The 17,286-nt window shown below is 35.2% G+C and overlaps 2 protein-coding genes across 2 annotated transcripts; one reads left to right on the forward strand and one right to left on the reverse strand.

Annotated features, from left to right (window-relative positions):
- Positions 1-1,061: 1,061 nt before the first annotated feature.
- On the reverse strand, positions 1,062-6,385 carry Trs31 (trafficking protein particle complex subunit 31). The gene is made up of 4 exons (XM_022077343.2): positions 6,063-6,385; positions 5,081-5,207; positions 3,665-3,847; positions 1,062-3,307 (listed from the first exon to the last, which is right to left on the reverse strand). Exons 1-4 carry the CDS (start codon positions 6,224-6,226, stop codon positions 3,209-3,211), a joined length of 573 nt encoding a protein of 190 aa, XP_021933035.1. The 5' UTR covers positions 6,227-6,385; the 3' UTR covers positions 1,062-3,208.
- Positions 6,386-7,129: 744 nt separating this feature from the next.
- CtsL1 (cathepsin L) lies at positions 7,130-16,858 on the forward strand. Its single transcript, XM_022077341.2, has 7 exons — positions 7,130-7,288; positions 7,413-7,519; positions 8,962-9,114; positions 11,593-11,796; positions 13,294-13,485; positions 13,773-13,938; positions 16,191-16,858. Exons 2-7 carry the CDS (start codon positions 7,427-7,429, stop codon positions 16,400-16,402), a joined length of 1,020 nt encoding a protein of 339 aa, XP_021933033.1. The 5' UTR covers positions 7,130-7,288; positions 7,413-7,426; the 3' UTR covers positions 16,403-16,858.
- The last annotated feature ends 428 nt before the right edge of the window (positions 16,859-17,286 follow it).

The following is a 17,286-nucleotide window of genomic DNA, read 5'->3' on the forward strand; positions in this document are numbered from 1 at the left end:
ACCTTCATACCCTTTTTCCAACTTTTATATGGATTTTCTATATCATCTGAGGCAGTGTCTACATACAGTCAAATGTTGTAGTTGAGTGGCCAATTTTGTTGTTGTATTCGTGAGGTTCTTGCTCAGATATGGCCTGAAATGATGTCTGCATTTTTTCCCTACCAAAATTGTTTTCTAAAAAAATTGGTGAATGATATATAAGACAGTGGTCCATCATGGGAGTTACCAGTCTTCATATTAGGATTTAGAAGAGATATTGTTCTCTTTTTACAATCATTTCAAAATTTAGATTTCACTATGACTAATTGATCATGCTACTGAAAGTCAACTCACTGGGGTATTTTTTTACTCTCCCTGTCATCAGCATTACAAGTATGGAGACTAAAAGTCACTGTCCATTTTTTTAGATCTCCTGGCTAAGTACAATTTTTTTCCCCTCCCAAAACTTTTTAAAATGGGCTGATAAAGTACTCAAACTATAATATAAAATAAAACTCAAACTATATCTCATTCTGGAAAAAGAACATGGTAATCACATGAACATTTATAGTCCAGTGGTAATTATGTTCCACCAACTTCAACAGTAAGTAATTTTTAATGTTGTATGTATGGGTTTCATACAATTCTCATTTTTAACAGGGATTATTTCCGTAAACAGCATTAACCAATTGATCTTTGTAATGGAGAAGTGTAGTGTTTTCTTTGTGGTGCAGACTGAATTCTTAAATATTTAGATGTGCTTCAGCTTCAAAGGGTTAATGGAGATGATGTTGCTCTTGACACTATAATTCTAGTGTCCAAACTGTACATTAGATGTTATGGAAAATATACGGACCAAAATGTGAACAACGGGTGTGAAGAATAAGGACTAACTTGGAACTGCATGTAACGGAGATAAAAGTCAGGAGATGGAGCCTTCGCGGCTGAAAAGGTGTTCGTCTCAAAACCCGAAGGTAGACGTGATATTGGAAGACGGAAATTGAGATGGTTGAATGGCTATCAAGAGAGAGGCTAAGGTTAAATTAAAAGGACCGTGAAGCCACAGAAGAAGAAACTGTACATCAATGGCAAATGCTTTTAATAAACTTTACAGCTGGTCTCATACTCAAACTGATAAGATCTCACAAAATCCAGCACAACTGTGACATTCCAGTTGTGTGTTGATAATGAGCAGTTTTATTCCATAATGGTTCCAGGCAGAAGTTTGCATAAGTGATTCACATTAGTATGATTGAATATGCTCTGTATGTCTTAAAGTCTTAGACCTAATATATTTTAAGGTATGTACAGACCTGGATACTTTGTTTCAAAATGTTGTATCACACATTTCAATGATTTTGTATTGGGACTACTACAGTAGAATCAGAATACAGTTGCTAAATGATGTTGCTTGTCTGCACCTATCAGCAGGAAAAGCAGCTAATAAAACAATGCTTATGACTGGTGCAGTTTGTGCTGTGTCCAGGAAAAGGAAGCTGTAGGTGAGGCAAACACATCAGTGGACGAGGACATTTCTAGAAGGGACTAGATATAAAGATAATGGTATGACATATGAGAGACTAGAAGTTTACAGTCCTGAGAACCTGGAATTAAAAACATGGTTCAGTATCTGTAGAATACTTATTTGTAATTTAGTTAACAATTCTGTCAGTAGCTCATAAAACATCAAACTACAAAATTCCAAAAATAAGGTATCAGTTACATTGAGATATCTGGCCAGTGTGACATATTCATTAGTTAATGTATACTAGGGGTTCTCAATTCATATTTTGTTCATGTCGTCAGTATTTAGCAATAACTAATGGTGTGAGCAACTGTTCAGCTGAATGCAGAATGTCAAATCGAGAACTTCCTAATGAACATTTGAATGGAAGGAAAACTGAGTGATATGTCAACCTTTTACATTATATAGCATTTTCATAAATTATCATGAATTTCAACAAACTGTCCTCATTTATAACCTCCTGAGCTACAAGTTGATACTGAGCAAGTGTGAATTTGGCCCTTGGTCTGGAAAAGTTGAAAATTCCTGAAGTACACAGTCAAGACTTTAAAGTCATTCAGTTGTCCAATTATAATTATCAGACCACCTGCTTCCAATGAACCAATTAACATAGCTTATTCTAATAAAAATAAGTTAATTCACAGTTAATAGTAATGAAAAGAAACGAATGCATAGCATAATAATTCTGGCTAGTTCCCCAGAATTTGACCTTTGCGAATAATGCCAGTGATGTTTGTGTGTGTGTGGGATCTTGGTGACAAAGTCATCATGAAGGATTCTGCCCCTTGACTGCAGCTGACAGGATTCCAAGGTATCCACAAGTGGATATTCTCTACCCAAAAAAGCATGAGGTTTTCATATGAAGTGCCTGTTGTTATTGTCCAACCAAAACAGGAATATGTTGACAAATTTTCATAAAACTACCCAATATCAAAACTTCATGAAAATCTGTTCAGCAATTCTCAAGATGTTACATACAGACAGACGTGGAAACGTGAACAGACACATTTTTGCAGCTTTTCAATTTGAACACGCTTAAAGAAGAGAATTAATGAATTCATCAAAACTTATTCATTTACTGTCCATCAGTTTCAAGTTTGAAAATATTTCTGTTCCAATAGAGTTGTTTCCCATCCAGAATGGGAAATATGAGACATTCAAATCCTATCTCTAGACCATTTTAAAACAATATACAAGTGCAAAATGTCTCAGACACAGGAATAAATGTCTTGCAACAGAATCGATACAGTGTATCATAACAAAATATCCAGGTCTGGTCATACCCTTAGACTTATTCTAAAAACAAACTTGGATCATTTTGTTTAGTCATTTTACAAAGCTGAGATTATGTAGTATTAATCAAAATGTGGAAGGATAATGAATCAAAAGGAAGACTGTGGTTCTGATTTAAATAGTGCAATAGCTTGGAAATACTGCAAAGCAGAATTTATACCTTCTATCCCATTTAACTAGATATCTCAGCGAGCTGTTAGTGTTCAATAAAAATACCACACAGTAATGGGAAGGATTTATGGCTGAATTTAATAATACATCATGCACCACAGTAAAAAGTGAGTTCATTTTAGGCCTCATACTTTTACCATCAACGAATTCTTTCCCCCTCTCCAAAACTGTTTTCTATTGGTATGTAAATTGGCATATAACATGATCTCTAACAGACATTTGTTTCTTCAAACTTGTTGATTATCTATCTTCTAGTTGTTTATCTCTGGTAATCACAGAATCTTCAAATTTAACCATATATGTAGTTCCTTTATGCCAGTGAGCAGTTACCTTCGCAGGCTGCAAATAAGAATAATTTCAATAAAAAAATTCTCTTGGTTTAAAAAAGAGCTCGATGAAAATCAAATTTCATAAAATTAAAAGAAGGTACTGGTAACATGTCTACTTTGTTGTTACTTAAAACATTGTTATTTAATCTGACAGCAAAAATTTTATCAATTTTTCTAAGATTCAGAATATTTTTCTGTTTCAAAGCTTTTGCGGCGACATAACTCAATAAAATTTTCTCAGCTGATCAGCCACGTCAGATGGCTAAACGATGAAACCGATGTTTCATCGTTTAGCCATCTGATGTGGCTGATCACTCGAGAAAATGTTATTGATGTCTGTCTTTAAAGAGTTTTTTCAGTTACTTACAAATCCACATCCATTAAGGACACCTTCAATTATACCGGCTGTGAATACAGAGCAATTCAAACTTCCTTTATCCTTGGGTATGGAAATGAATTTGTTCACTAGAGGGTCTTTCTCAATAATGTAATATGTTCTTTCTTCATCATTGGCATGTTCCAACTTGTCAGCTTCCCTTCCAAATAGGGACTGAAAATTAAAAGATAATGGCAGTTACATCAGTAGTTGATGCATTTGTATGTTCTCAGACATGAAGACATGTAAACAACATTCAGGTTGATATTAAGAGTCATATACAAAAATAAATGTGTAGAAATTTTGAACTTAAACGATGACAGTAAATTGCAAAGTATTTTGGAAATAAGATTCTCAGGGAAATTATTAGGACTTGAGGAGCATGGAATAGAGAACATTACATAACAAATGCATAACTTTATGTTGGATGCAGAATAAGTATGAGCTTCGCATACATCACTGAAAGACAAACATGGAAGTTGGAAAGGGCAGGGGAGAGCAAGATGGCAGAGTCTTAGCTTGAACAGTGTAAGTGAAATAAATTTTTTCCTCTCTTAATGAGATTTTCATACATTGACTTTTACACTACACTGTCCAATTTTAAAACAGGAAGAGAGATTAAAATTGATTAGGATCTTGTCCAGTGGGAGGCAATGTTGTGTTACCTGAAATTAAATTAACTTACTATGTAAATGAAACCATTTAATAAGAAGATAGGAACTGTACCTTTTCCTGTGATATATTGAAAACAATCTGTAAGGGACATCTTCAGAATCATAAACCTTTGACCATAAGATCAATATGTGATTCAGTGCCACTTAAATTTATGCTTCATTTAGAATGCATGCTGTAAACTATCAGCAAGGAGAATCATTAACCTTTGGCCGTATGACTAATAGGTGATTCAGTGCTACCTAAATGTAAGGCTTTAGAACTGAATACTTTTGGTGTTTGCCAACTTAAGAATATATATCATGACCTAACTTGAATTTTTGTATCCCATTGTGATCAGTAGAATTTATTTAATAATAAGACCATATACACAACTACTACTACATTTTTCAGTCTTACATCATCTTTAAATAGTTATTTAAGAGTGCCAGGAATGGGAATGGCCTGTTACATGCATTTAAAAGAAAATAATCTACACTGCTGGATCCAGTGCATGGGTGTACAAATAAAACAACTGTGAATACCTACAATGGAGGAATGTGAACAAGTGCAGATCTTACTGTCATGTGGTATTAAGAAAGAAAAGTTGAGGTTAAAATACATATATATGATGATTGTTTGGGAGTAATAGCTCTAAAATAAAGGTTATTTGGATGGTCTCGGTACTAATAATTAATAACTTTCATAGATCGCAACCTATTACCACATGTTACAATATACTGTGACTTAACTTACCTTCCACAGCGTTGATTTGATGAAAAGGAGCATGTTTAACAACTTTATCTCCCGTTTGCAGTTCCGCTCTCGAACAAAAAGAAGATCAATTACCTTCACACCCACTTCCCGTCCCATATCAGCAAGTCTGGAACAATGTCAAGTGTAGTGATGGTCCCAGTAAGAACAAAATTTCAGTAAAATCTTTCAGATTACATGAGTATAGTTTGGCCATGTTAAGCGTGTCCCTTGACACCATGATATGGCATGTCCTCAGGTTCCTGAATGGGTGAACAATCTTCTGATAAGAATGGTTTCAAATAAAACATTCATGTCATAAATTCAAGAAACAATCCAGGGATTACTATTAATTTTTAAATGGAAGTGGATGACTATACAAGATTTGAGGTTCTCAGAGCAGTGAGGATGTTGATGCTGGTATTTTACCCTGACAACTGGGCAGTATATTCCTCTAACATGTTGGTTTCTACTAAATCGTTACTAGTATATGTTGACTAGTCAAAGAATGGAAATATGTTCAGGGTGCAAATACATGCAGAAATAATATAAAAACACCACTAAAGGCCATTATTTGTTATTAACAACATGTAAACAGCAAGTATTAGCCTGAGATTAAATGTATATATCGAATGCAGAGAATAGTTTATCATTATTCCTTGGAGAATTAATACCATGTAAACAACATACATTACTTTGACATCAAATGTAACTCATTATTAAATGTAAACATGAAATGCTTAGTATACGGATTCGGTACTCATAGACAAACTGATCAAAAGCAGACCTAATCCCGAACACGTACCATCCTGTAAGATTTGAGGTTTTCACAGCGGTGAGAATGAAGATTTCTGTCTTCTGGGTTGTTTCGCTGTGTAGACTGGTCGATGTTAACTTCGACCAGTCTACACAGCGCAACAACTCAGAAGACAGAAATCTACGTACCATCCTGCTTCCATTCTAGAAAACTCCTTTCGGAACTTACTTGTTTTGTAGTTCCTGAACAGTATATACGCGATTCTGACAGTACTGCACAAGCTCAGAAAACAACAAAGCAAAACAACTAAGGCTAACCTCACCCCTGCCCCTGCTCAACGACTTATCTAATATACTCGTCCTGAGACGAATTGATGATATCGTTATACTCATTGCGTTGATATGAACACGAATAGATAATTCCAAATAAATATGTATTTATCACTTCTAATATTCATAAAACAGCTAAATAACTTCCACGACAATTCCTATCGCCTGGAATCAATCCAAAGTAAATGGTGTTGATAGTTTCCATAGGTTATACACCTAATACCAACGTACGTAGATCCCGTATGTGACCGTATTTAATTTCCCCGTTTAAAATAAACATTCCCTTTCTCACCTGTATTATTTAGGATTTTTTATTGTTAAATTATATGAATAAATTGTACTTTCAGGAAACGTTTTTTTATTTCACACACGCAACTTTCATTGCAATACTCATACAACTAAGCATGTTATTAGAAGTAGGATTTAAAGTTTTCACGGCGGTGTCCTCTGGGCTCTTGCGCCGTGTAGTCTGGTAGGAGTTTACCAACATTTCAGGGAACCTTGCTAACCCCATCATCGGGGTGATGAGAAGTTATGAGGGATTTCAAAATTAGATTCGTGCCGGAATGATATGAGGCATATAAACTGTTCATTTGTTCATTAAAATCGCAACTAAAAGTTCTGCACATATTGCATGGTTTGAAATCTATTTCAAAATGTTTAAATCTCATCAAATATAAAAAGTAAGTTAATTAATTTTATACTACAAAGCAAATACATGAGATCTACATGGAACTCTTGTTGAAAATATTTTTCGACACGGCGTATTTTTAGGGAAGTATTAATTGAAGTGCAATTTATACTGTTAATCATTTTGTTCCATACGTGGAAAAAGCATCCAATATTTTTTATTTGAGGGTTCAGTGCTGCCACCTGATGAAAATATACAACTGGATGACGTCCAATAAATGTGACACAGTTCCTGAAGACAAACAAATTGATGTGTGGGGCTATTTAAATTGTGATTGGTCAATAGCTGTTGTAAAAGCAAATATTGCAACAAGGAAGCACATGACCGACTGTCTATGGAAGGGGAAGAGACTGCCTAGACAAAAGCTTAAGGCGCAGTAGTTTACTAGTTATTGTTCGTTGATTTCAGTGGTATTGAGTTGTGTTTTATAAGCGGTAAGTCTGTTAAGGAAGTTAGTAAGTTTGAAAATTGTTTTTCGGAACTTAGGAAGTATAGTATGACGAAGAAGTGTAACACAATTTTTGCCTCCAAATGAGTTTTGTTGTTGTAATTTTGCAGATTTAATTGCGGAAATGAAGTTCCTCATAATCCTATTGTTCATTGTGGCAGCTTGTCGGGCAATTTCTTTCATTGACCTTGTGTTAGAGGAATGGGAAACATTTAAGGTAAGCATGTTTTTTTTGCGGTTGTTTTTAATTCTAGGGGAAAGTCCACAGACATTTAGAAGCAACAATAATAAAAATCCTTCCTCAAAGACTAGCTTAATAAAATGCATCATGATGTCATGGGAAGGGATTTTCAGAGTGATGAGGTCTGTTCCTTTATTCATGTGACGATGAGTCATTCACGGGATAGTCGTCATAAATTATATCAGAACGTAGTTACTTTTCATACCTTTGTTATAAGAGACGGAAAATTGAACAGTTTACCGAGAAAACCAATAACACTGCACTAGTCTACACTAAAACGGTTCTTCCAATGCCAGTTATTAATATTGCCACTGTAGGAGAAAACTGGAATATCATTTGCGTTTGTCAATATGAAGATCGAAAAAACATTAATACAAAAACGTCAAAAGTTTGTTTTCTTACATATGGATAATTTCTGATAATGAATTGTTCTTTTGCGTTAATCCACTGTGTAATGTGAATAGATAAGAGATTGCTTGGTAAAGAGAATAGAAATTTTGTGGTTGTGGGGGGCATATAAGAGCAACTTATTCACAAAAAATTCAGTCCGGAATTGCCATTTGATCGGGTATGATGTAAACAGTATTGTAGAACTGCTACAAATGTAATTTTGTAATGTAAGATCCTTTAATTGTGTTGCTAGAATGTTAGAATGAAGGCTGTGTATGTTGTTTAATTTTGACTTGCTCAAACCAGGTATTTGAACTAGTTGAAATATTTGTTCTGTGTGAGGTTATTGTACAAAGTGTTTTTCAGTTAATTCTGTTTTAAGAAAGAAGATTTTTTTCCTTTGCAATTGTTAAAAATATTTAGTTTTACCTCCCCCCTACCCTGCCTCTATGGTTTGGAAGTAGGAATTGCTTTAGAACCTTGTATTTTCAGCTTCTTTGCTACACAGAATTCTAACATATTTGGAGAGCTATTGTGTTTCATATACCACTATTACTTATAAGCACAGTATGAATGGCCATGATACCATCCTAAGAAATAGAGCAAAGAGTATGATGAGCAATATAGCAAGCAGCAGCAGTCTGATTTATATATGTGAAGTACAGTATTCAAGTATTGGCCAAGAACCAGTTATTTAAAATGGGGATTTAATTTTAATTGTTTACATTAGTCCTTCAAGTTTTTGCCGAGTACTGCTTTCTCTCCCTTCTTTTCCAAGTATCTGTTTATATCACCTCATTTAGTGCTAAGTAACTTATGCAGTTGATGCAGTGCCCAAAACATGAATCAGCCACTCAGTTTAGCATCATCATTATTATTTATTTCTATGAAATATTCACCAGTGACATCTGCAGAGTAACATTGTGGAGTTTTATTTTTGAAAAGAGTGATTAAGGAGACATCATGCAGTTTGTTGCTATGAGAACTTTGCAGCTGGTTTTATTTGACAGATAATTTTTATATTCTAGCTTGAACATGGGAAGAAATATAAATCTGATGTTGAAGACAAGTTTCGCATGAAGATCTACATGGAAAACAAACATAAAATTGCGAAACATAATGCAGCTTTTGAACAAGGAAATCGAAAATTCAAGCTTGGACTGAATGAATTTGGAGACATGGTAAATATAATTCATAATCTCATCAATGCATTCTCACCATTGCTGCAGATCATTTGTCATGTGGTCCTTGGTTTTATGTGAATTTTGTTTTATTTCAGGTTTAATTCTGAACAAATTCATTGTTACAGTTCACTCTGGATGAATGACTTTTCATATGATTGCTGTTTCTGGCCATAACTGCATTTTATAGATGAAATTACTTTTGTCTCACCTTAGAGAATTATAAAAAAAGTTTTAATTTATTAGATTTTGAGGCACGAATTAATTACACTTTAGAATACAACAAGATAAATAATGAATTATTAAGTGTTGTGACCTGCATCTTGGTTGAGAAGTTCCACATGCAAATAAATTGCCATGAAAGCGTTCAAAATGTGATAAAAAATTCTCAAAACTACCACAGTAAATGAAACTCGTTGACTGTAAAATTTCATTTAATGTTGCAACTTAAAAAATTATAATTCCAAAATTAAACTTTTAAACTCGACTTGTGTGTCAGTTATAGCTGGTGTGTGTAGAGTAATTTCTATTGCAAGTGTGAAAGCAGATGTCCTGTGTAGTTGTAACACACTGCTAGATGTATAGTATGTGTACTTTCTCGGGCTCGCTTTATAAAAGGAAGTTCAAAGTCATGTTTAACACATTTGGGACTGCAGTTGGATATTTCTGATGCAATGTTTCTTCTGGGAATTTTTCTGATATGGCATAGAGTTTAGCATTTTTTATTGTAGATGATCATAATCTGTAATTATCTCTAGCATCTTAATAGATGAAATCTTAATGAATTGGAGAACAGACTATAAATAGTCAAATCACTGATGTTGACAACAAAGAAATGTTTAGGAAACATTAGTACCACATCACTGATGATGGAGTTTTTGGGCAGAGAGGAAGAAAGTGCTCTGACAAACATAGTTTTACGATGTCTTAAAAACTGAAGCCATGTATTGAGGTCTGTTGGTTGAAATATCAACATCATTAGCTGTCTTTGTTGCACTTTGACCAGGTTCAGACCTTGCACCAAGATTGTCTTTGGTTTCCTCATCAATGCTTCTTAGACATAGTTTTAATAAATCTTTCACTTTTTTCCCTCATGAGTAAAGTATCTTCCTTTTTTTTATGTGACCGCAATCTTCTGCCCAGTGTTCTTTCATATCTTACTGGTATCTTTATTCATAATTTACTTCACCAATTAAAAAAGAAGTCCTTGTAAATATAATGGGCTGTAGTTTTTTGTTATAATACACTCTGATTTAAATCACATATATAAGTAATCCCTTCTTCTGCCAGAAGACCATACACTCTGTAAATAGACTTTTTGTAACACTTTTCTACAACTGAAACAATTTGCAGATGTGAATGTCATCATCAGATCTCTTTGTATACTGGTTGTGCATAATTTGCATTAGGTAATTCAGCATGGATTTGATTTCTGCGTGAAAATAAATGAGGGCTGTTATTTACTAAGTGACAAAAATTTATTTTCGTGTGTTCTTCCATATGTGCTGTAGTAGCATATGAAAAATTAAAAAAGTACTAAAAAGTGGGACAGCTTTAATTTTTCTTAGTTCAAAAAAGGCACTATCTTGTGCTTCGTAATTGGAATTAGTAACACACACACAGCATACACACTGGTTCATCGATAGTTTTATCCAGTATGTTTTTTGTTTTGTTTTCATGTGCCTATACTCTTGTAGGAAAAGAATTTGGTACTTGTGGGTTATCGGGACACATCGCTTTAAAAATAGGTTAAGTTAGGTTAGGTTAGCTTAGGTCAGTGTGTGTGGATAAATGACATATACTTGAAAGTTATTATATTTTATTTCAATAATACGCTTGCGCAGTTTTCCGTGAAAATCCAACTCCAGATATTTGACTCCCCCATTTTGTGTCCCGATAACCCACAAGTACCAAGGATTTATATCTAGATACATATTTTATAGTTGTGTACCCCCTTTTCTGTCTGATGAATAAGGGTGTGCCACAAGTGAAAAAAAATTGTGGAACACTGATATAGTTTTGTAATAATTTCTTATTTTTTAGAAATTCTACAGGGAATAGTTAAGTTAAAAGATGACTGTCTTTGGGTTGTGCCATGTGGTATGATAGAAGTTTACCAATGTTTCAAAAATCCTTGCTGCCTCCATTATCAGGGTGATGATGGAGGCAACAAGAACCTCTGAAATGATGGTAAACATCTACCAGACTGTGCAGCACAACAGCCCAGCAGATGGCCATCTTTGTACTATCCACCATGAAAACCTCAGATCCTATAAAAATAAATAAACAAAATTTATGCTTTCAGAATGAATTGTGTTATAAAGGTGAGGTATGTGTGTAGATGAAATATTAGTTAAATGTCTGAATTCTGCCAATTGAATGAATATTCAGTACTGTGCAGATTGATTTATTTTTCATCAGGGTTTAATACTTTTCCAAATACTGAACTAATACCTAGCGGATTGATTATGCCCTTAGCTTCACCATGAATTTACACACATTATGAATGGTTTCAACCCAATACGAAGAGGAGAATATATGCGGCAGATGGGTGTAGCAGGAGCAACCTTCATCAGTCCTGCAAATGTCAAACTTCCTGAGTCTGTAGATTGGCGTAAGAAGGGTGCTGTTACGCCAGTCAAAAATCAGGGACAGTGTGGCTCCTGCTGGTCCTTCAGTGCTGTAAGTGACATTTGTAGTGGAAATGTAGACCTTATCAGTAAAATGTTTAACCTTTAAATGACGGGGATTTAAATGGCAAAGTGGTAGCAGCCCTACGGAGTTTCTTTGCAGGTTTTTAAAATTTTGTGCACGCTCTACGGAAAACTTTAATATTATCTAAAGTAAACATGATAAATTGACAAAATAAAAGCCATATTTATTCGAATAGAACAGAGAATACATAAGAGTTCTTTAAAAATGCAGTTAATATCTTAATTGCCTAAATGGGCCTTAGTAACTTTACTTTGTTCTTTTGAAGCTCATTTGACATGGTTGTGAACTAATGGTCACACAGAAAAATTTGTATGCCCTACTTCAGTGGATACACATTATTCTCACCCATCATGCCGAGGAATATGAGTAGCTTTGATTAGGGGCCTGAAAACATAGCCGAAACCCACTTGACAATAACAATGTTTATTGCTGTTTATGGTTATAATTCCCAGGTGGACAGCTCAGGTTGAACTTGTCAGAACCCTAGAGAATATTTGCAGCCCCTAAAAGAGGCCAAAAGATGTAGCGAAGTCTCCTTACAATGTTGCAAGTTTTGAGGTCCCCTCCAGGAACGTTCGTAGGGCTGAGTACACAACTTACGTTACCAGGCTGGGAACGCTATTAAGATAAAGGTTAATATGATCATATTGAGTGCAACACACAGTTTTTATAGTTTTTCCGGTGAACAAGCGTTGCATACCTTAAAAAAGAAATTTTAATAGTGAAGGTTATAAAAATACTTTCAGAACACTATTCTAGATCATAGAGGTCTAGAGCTTATCAGTAATGCAGGTAATAACTAACTGAGATCTCCACTCAATCAGATTCCATAATTAGTGCCCCGCTTATGTCCTTTGGAGCGCACATTGAGGTATGTCCATTTGTGTTTCATATTTTTTAAATTTAGTATATTTGTCATCTGCACTGCAATTTATCTGGTGGATTTTAATTTTATTCTGTATCTGTTCTACTTTTCTTGAAGTTCACATTAAGTGTGATCAGATTTTCAGAAATGTTTCATTGTAGAAGAATAATTGATGCATTTTATGACTCATGTTGTTTATCAAATCCATTGCTGTTTTATTTCGAAGTTCAGAAAATCATTCGGTTTGAATCAAATGTATGATCAGGACTAAAATATGATGTTCTGGAAAACACATTTGTAAGTCAGTGTAGACAGTAGACAATTGAAAGATTAGTTTCAGGCTGAATTATTTTTAATAAAGAAATTAATCTGCCACATAAATGTCCCTCCTCCCATTTTTCCACATGAGTGTACTTCCATTTCTACAATCAATGAAATTCATAAAGTTTATTCTTTAAAAAGAAGTGTTGAACGCAATATGTAGGAAAGTAGGTATTCGTTTAACGATAGAAATTGTGACGGTAACAAACATGATATGCCCCATACTTTGTGACGTACTGACACCAGCGTTCTGGAGAATAAATATGTTTATTTTACAGACAGGATCTCTTGAAGGTCAACACTTCAGAAAGACTGGCGTGCTCGTTTCCCTGAGTGAGCAGAACCTAATAGACTGTTCTGGAAAGTATGGTAATGAAGGTTGCAATGGCGGCTTAATGGACCAGGCCTTCCAGTATGTGCGGGACAACAAGGGAATAGATACTGAAGTGTCTTATCCATATGAAGCCGAGGTTAGTCTTGTTAGAAAAGTCTATAATGGTAGAAGTAATAGCAATGTAGTACAGGCATACCTCAGAGATATTGCGGGTTCAGTTCCAGACCACAGCAATAAAGTGAGTCACATTTTTTTGGTTTCCCAGTGCATATAAAAGTTATTTTTACACTAGTGTATTAAGTGTGCAATAGCTTTATGTCTAGAAAACAATGCGACAATTATCAAAGTGTGCCTGTATTGTATTTATAGCAGGTGTGAGGTAAGCGTGATAAAGGAAAACTTTTAATTATAATTTTCTTTCAGAATGATAAGTGCAGATACAATCCTGGTGCTTCAGGAGCTACTGATGTTGGCTTCACAGACATAGAAGAAGGCAATGAGCAGCAGCTGAAAGAGGCTGTGGCTACTATTGGACCTATTTCTGTTGCTATTGATGCCAGTCACGAGTCATTTCAGTTCTACAAAAAAGGTGCGTATGTCACTGCTGTGCCAAGCAAGGCACGTACATTGTTTATTCCTTTCAAACTCCTTGTTGTAGAAAATGTTTTCCAATATTCCCTTCAAAACTTACAAATATTTATTATTATGCTTTGGATGCTACAAATTTTGTGTTGTTAAAGTAAAATGGCTTGATGTCCATTGTAGTACAGTCAACGTAATTCTCATACAGATTGCATTTCTTTTTTAACGAAATATTTTTTGTGGTCGGATCTTTCACAGTTGCAAGGTTTTCTTTTTCTGTTGATGTAAAGGAAATACATAGGAACCTGAAAAAGTCGCATCTCTTTTTTCCGAATGGAGATGAGGTGGATAAACATGCACCGTTAATGTTGCCGTTTCAGTATAGGATGTCTTCATCCAAACATCTGGGCTTTTAAGAAGTTATGTAGAAATCTATTCAAGACTTTTTTAATGATTATCTGGCATACGTGACCTGCCACAGTCGTTGTTTAGAAGTAAATAGATGTAGTTTAGAGGTGGCAGCAATGTCCTCAGCATCCGAGAAAGTGCACGGTATTGGCATGTCTTCTTGGAATAACAAATTGTGTGTCATTTCTCCATATTTAACTGAGTATGATTTAATATTTTATTAAACTAGCAGAGTACATACATCTTTCTTACATTCCGTGGATCCACGAGTCAGATGACAATAGGATGTGGAAAAAGTCATAATAATAATACTGTGACATAGGTTGGTAATTATGCCTTTTATTGTCAACCCTTGCTGTTTGGAGTCTGCTGCCTCGAATACGACCCAACACACTTTTCACATGCTCAGTACTTTGCTCAGTCTAGCTGCCGCTGTGCCCTCCAGCTTACTCTCTACTCACTAGCTTGCACTTGGCCGTGCCCAGGAATGCGACTTTGTTTATAATCCCCCTCCCAAGATGTTGAAAGATCCAGACCAGGCAGCCTGGAAGTCAGGTGGCCCCTCCCCTCCTGCGCGAATCTGCGGCACTCACGACGACACGTCACAATACAATACAATACATATTATAAAGTACAATTCATACTATTTATATGAATTTCACAAAATACAACAAAGGGATTCACCTAAAGTAATGCCCAGAGTGTGGGGAAATTTGAGAAATAATATACTTTTTGCCAGCCTGTATTGCATAAAAGCTTTCCATAGGCCTGATTATTCGATACATGTTGATTATTATAGAAAAATATCCCTAAACCCAACACATTTGCCATGATGAACATAGGACTGTTCTTCAATTTGTGACCTTAGTTTCTGTAATCTCATTTTTAAAATATTTGTGCTTGGTTTCTGAGCTACAGTGAACTCGTGACATTTTCCCAGTTTTGACCCTCCTATGTTCTCTTACTGGTTTAAAGGAATAAGCATGCCGAGTTTTGTGCAGATTGGTTTATTCCTTCTCAAACTGTAAGTGAACAAATAGAAACATATTCAAAATTTGAACTTTATGCATAAGATTGTTCCCTTGGTGACCTTTAAATGTGCACTCTGAAATATACAAAATTGTTTGTTATATGTTATATTAGATTTTATTATTGTAATTTTTTTGACCAGAAAATTACCTGAAAGGAAGAATTTGAATTGAATTTTTTTTTACTGGCTTCTCATTTCTTACAGTTTTCTTCATAGCCATTTTTACTAATGTCATAAAATTGAATGAATTAAAGTTTGATGAAGTTGCTCTGAAGCAGGCTGCACTATTGCCTAGTTTCCTCACTTTTTTGTTAAAGAAATCTACCATGTGTGTTTCTCATTGTAGAATTTTGGCCTACATAACTTTTGCTCGTTAGTCACCTGTTACCTGTTAACATCATTGTGTTTTATCACTTTATTACTGGGGGGATACTGGGAACGACCCGTTAATTCAAGAGCCTAAGCACTGTGGGTCCCAACTTTTTCGTTAGCTTGATCTGTACACATTCGGTAGGACTCCTTGGACGAGGGATCGGCCCGTCGTGTGGCCTCTACCTGTACACAGGACAGCACAACACAGAAACACGGACAAACATCCATGGCTTGAGTGGGATTCGAACCCACGGTCCCAGTGACCAAGCGGCACAAGGCCCACGCCTCAGACCGCGTGGCCACTGCGGACCCCCGTCACTTTATTACACTCTTTTAAAGTGTTCATTGATATCAAACTGTGTTTTGACTAAAATTAGTCATCAGGTTCATTAAGTTGCTGCATATAACATTCACTTCTGTAATATTCTGAAATATGTTTTTCCACTTAGGTGTCTATTTTGAACCAGAGTGCAACAGCACAGCTCTTGACCATGGCGTGCTTGTGGTTGGATATGGCTCGGATATAGAAACTGGTGAGGACTATTGGTTGGTTAAAAATTCCTGGGGCACAACTTGGGGCGATTTGGGCTATGTGAAGATGGCCCGCAACCGTGATAACAGCTGTGGCATTGCTAGTCAAGCAAGCTATCCATTGGTTTAATTACTGCAAGATACAAAATGTTGGACTCTGAATCAAGATTCAGAGTTGGTTTTTCAATTTTTGTGTTCTTTTTATATCTGTCAGTGTTCTGTTACAGTCCCACATTTAGAATTTTCCCATTTGTACTTTGAACCATTGTAAAGTGTCACATACATAATTTGTATTTGTGTATAGAATTTATTTACCATGTTATTACTTGCCAAATACATTGTTTTTGATAAATCTGTTCCATAAATGTGCAATAGGATTCACTTTAGGACAGTGTATATTTTGTACAGAGAGACTGAGAAGTCGTTGCTTTCATAACAGCTGTTGGTTGGTATTGGTTTCCCTTGTGTGAATTACTGTTTTAAGTATTATGTTCCTGTCTTTTGAACTGTGCACCCGAAGTGGTGATGTAAGTGTCTTGATTGTGATATTTGATTCTATAATATAAAGTACTGAAGAAAAATTGTCTTTGTTTGAAAGTCACTATAATTTGGAGTGAAATGCGACATGTCTGTGAAGAGAACATTATGAAGTATAATCTAGTGCAGTGGTATTCAACCTTTTTTGTTTGCGTACCCCCAGATATAATTTCTCTTCAACTTTGTACCCCCAATGTTGGTGTATAATTCAAGTTATACATCTAAAATAATGTATTAAATCTGGCCCTGATTATTCAGTGTTTATCATAATTTTTTTTTTAAATTTCACATACCCTTTAAGATGTCTTCAAGTACCCCAGGTTGAATACCACTTATCTAGATTGATATGAAGCAAGATGTTTTTCATATGTGGATATATCTTGCTCACTTAATAGAATGTAGGAGGTTCTCATATACCAGGTAACTTGAGGACTAATTTTTATAAGCACTATTTGGTTGGACATCATCTTCTAGTCT

The sequence above is a fragment of the Zootermopsis nevadensis genome, unplaced genomic scaffold (assembly GCF_977971745.1).
Source record: "Zootermopsis nevadensis isolate Lab colony 2312 unplaced genomic scaffold, Znev_1.0 Znev_ptg000010l, whole genome shotgun sequence".
In the NCBI taxonomy this organism is placed as follows: domain Eukaryota; kingdom Metazoa; phylum Arthropoda; class Insecta; order Blattodea; family Termopsidae; genus Zootermopsis; species Zootermopsis nevadensis.

Coding starts and splice junctions, on each gene's coding strand:
- CtsL1 (XM_022077341.2), top strand. CDS start 7,427: ATGAAGTTCCTCATAATCCTATTGTTCATTGTGGCAGCTTGTCGGGCA. Junction 11,797..13,293: donor CCTGCTGGTCCTTCAGTGCT/GTAAGTGACATT, acceptor TTTATTTTACAG/ACAGGATCTCTTGAAGGTCA. Junction 13,939..16,190: donor ATTTCAGTTCTACAAAAAAG/GTGCGTATGTCA, acceptor TTTTCCACTTAG/GTGTCTATTTTGAACCAGAG.
- Trs31 (XM_022077343.2), bottom strand. CDS start 6,226: ATGAGTATAACGATATCATCAATTCGTCTCAGGACGAGTATATTAGAT. Junction 5,208..6,062: donor GTTCAGGAACTACAAAACAA/GTAAGTTCCGAA, acceptor ACATTGTTCCAG/ACTTGCTGATATGGGACGGG. Junction 3,848..5,080: donor TCAAATCAACGCTGTGGAAG/GTAAGTTAAGTC, acceptor TTTAATTTTCAG/TCCCTATTTGGAAGGGAAGC.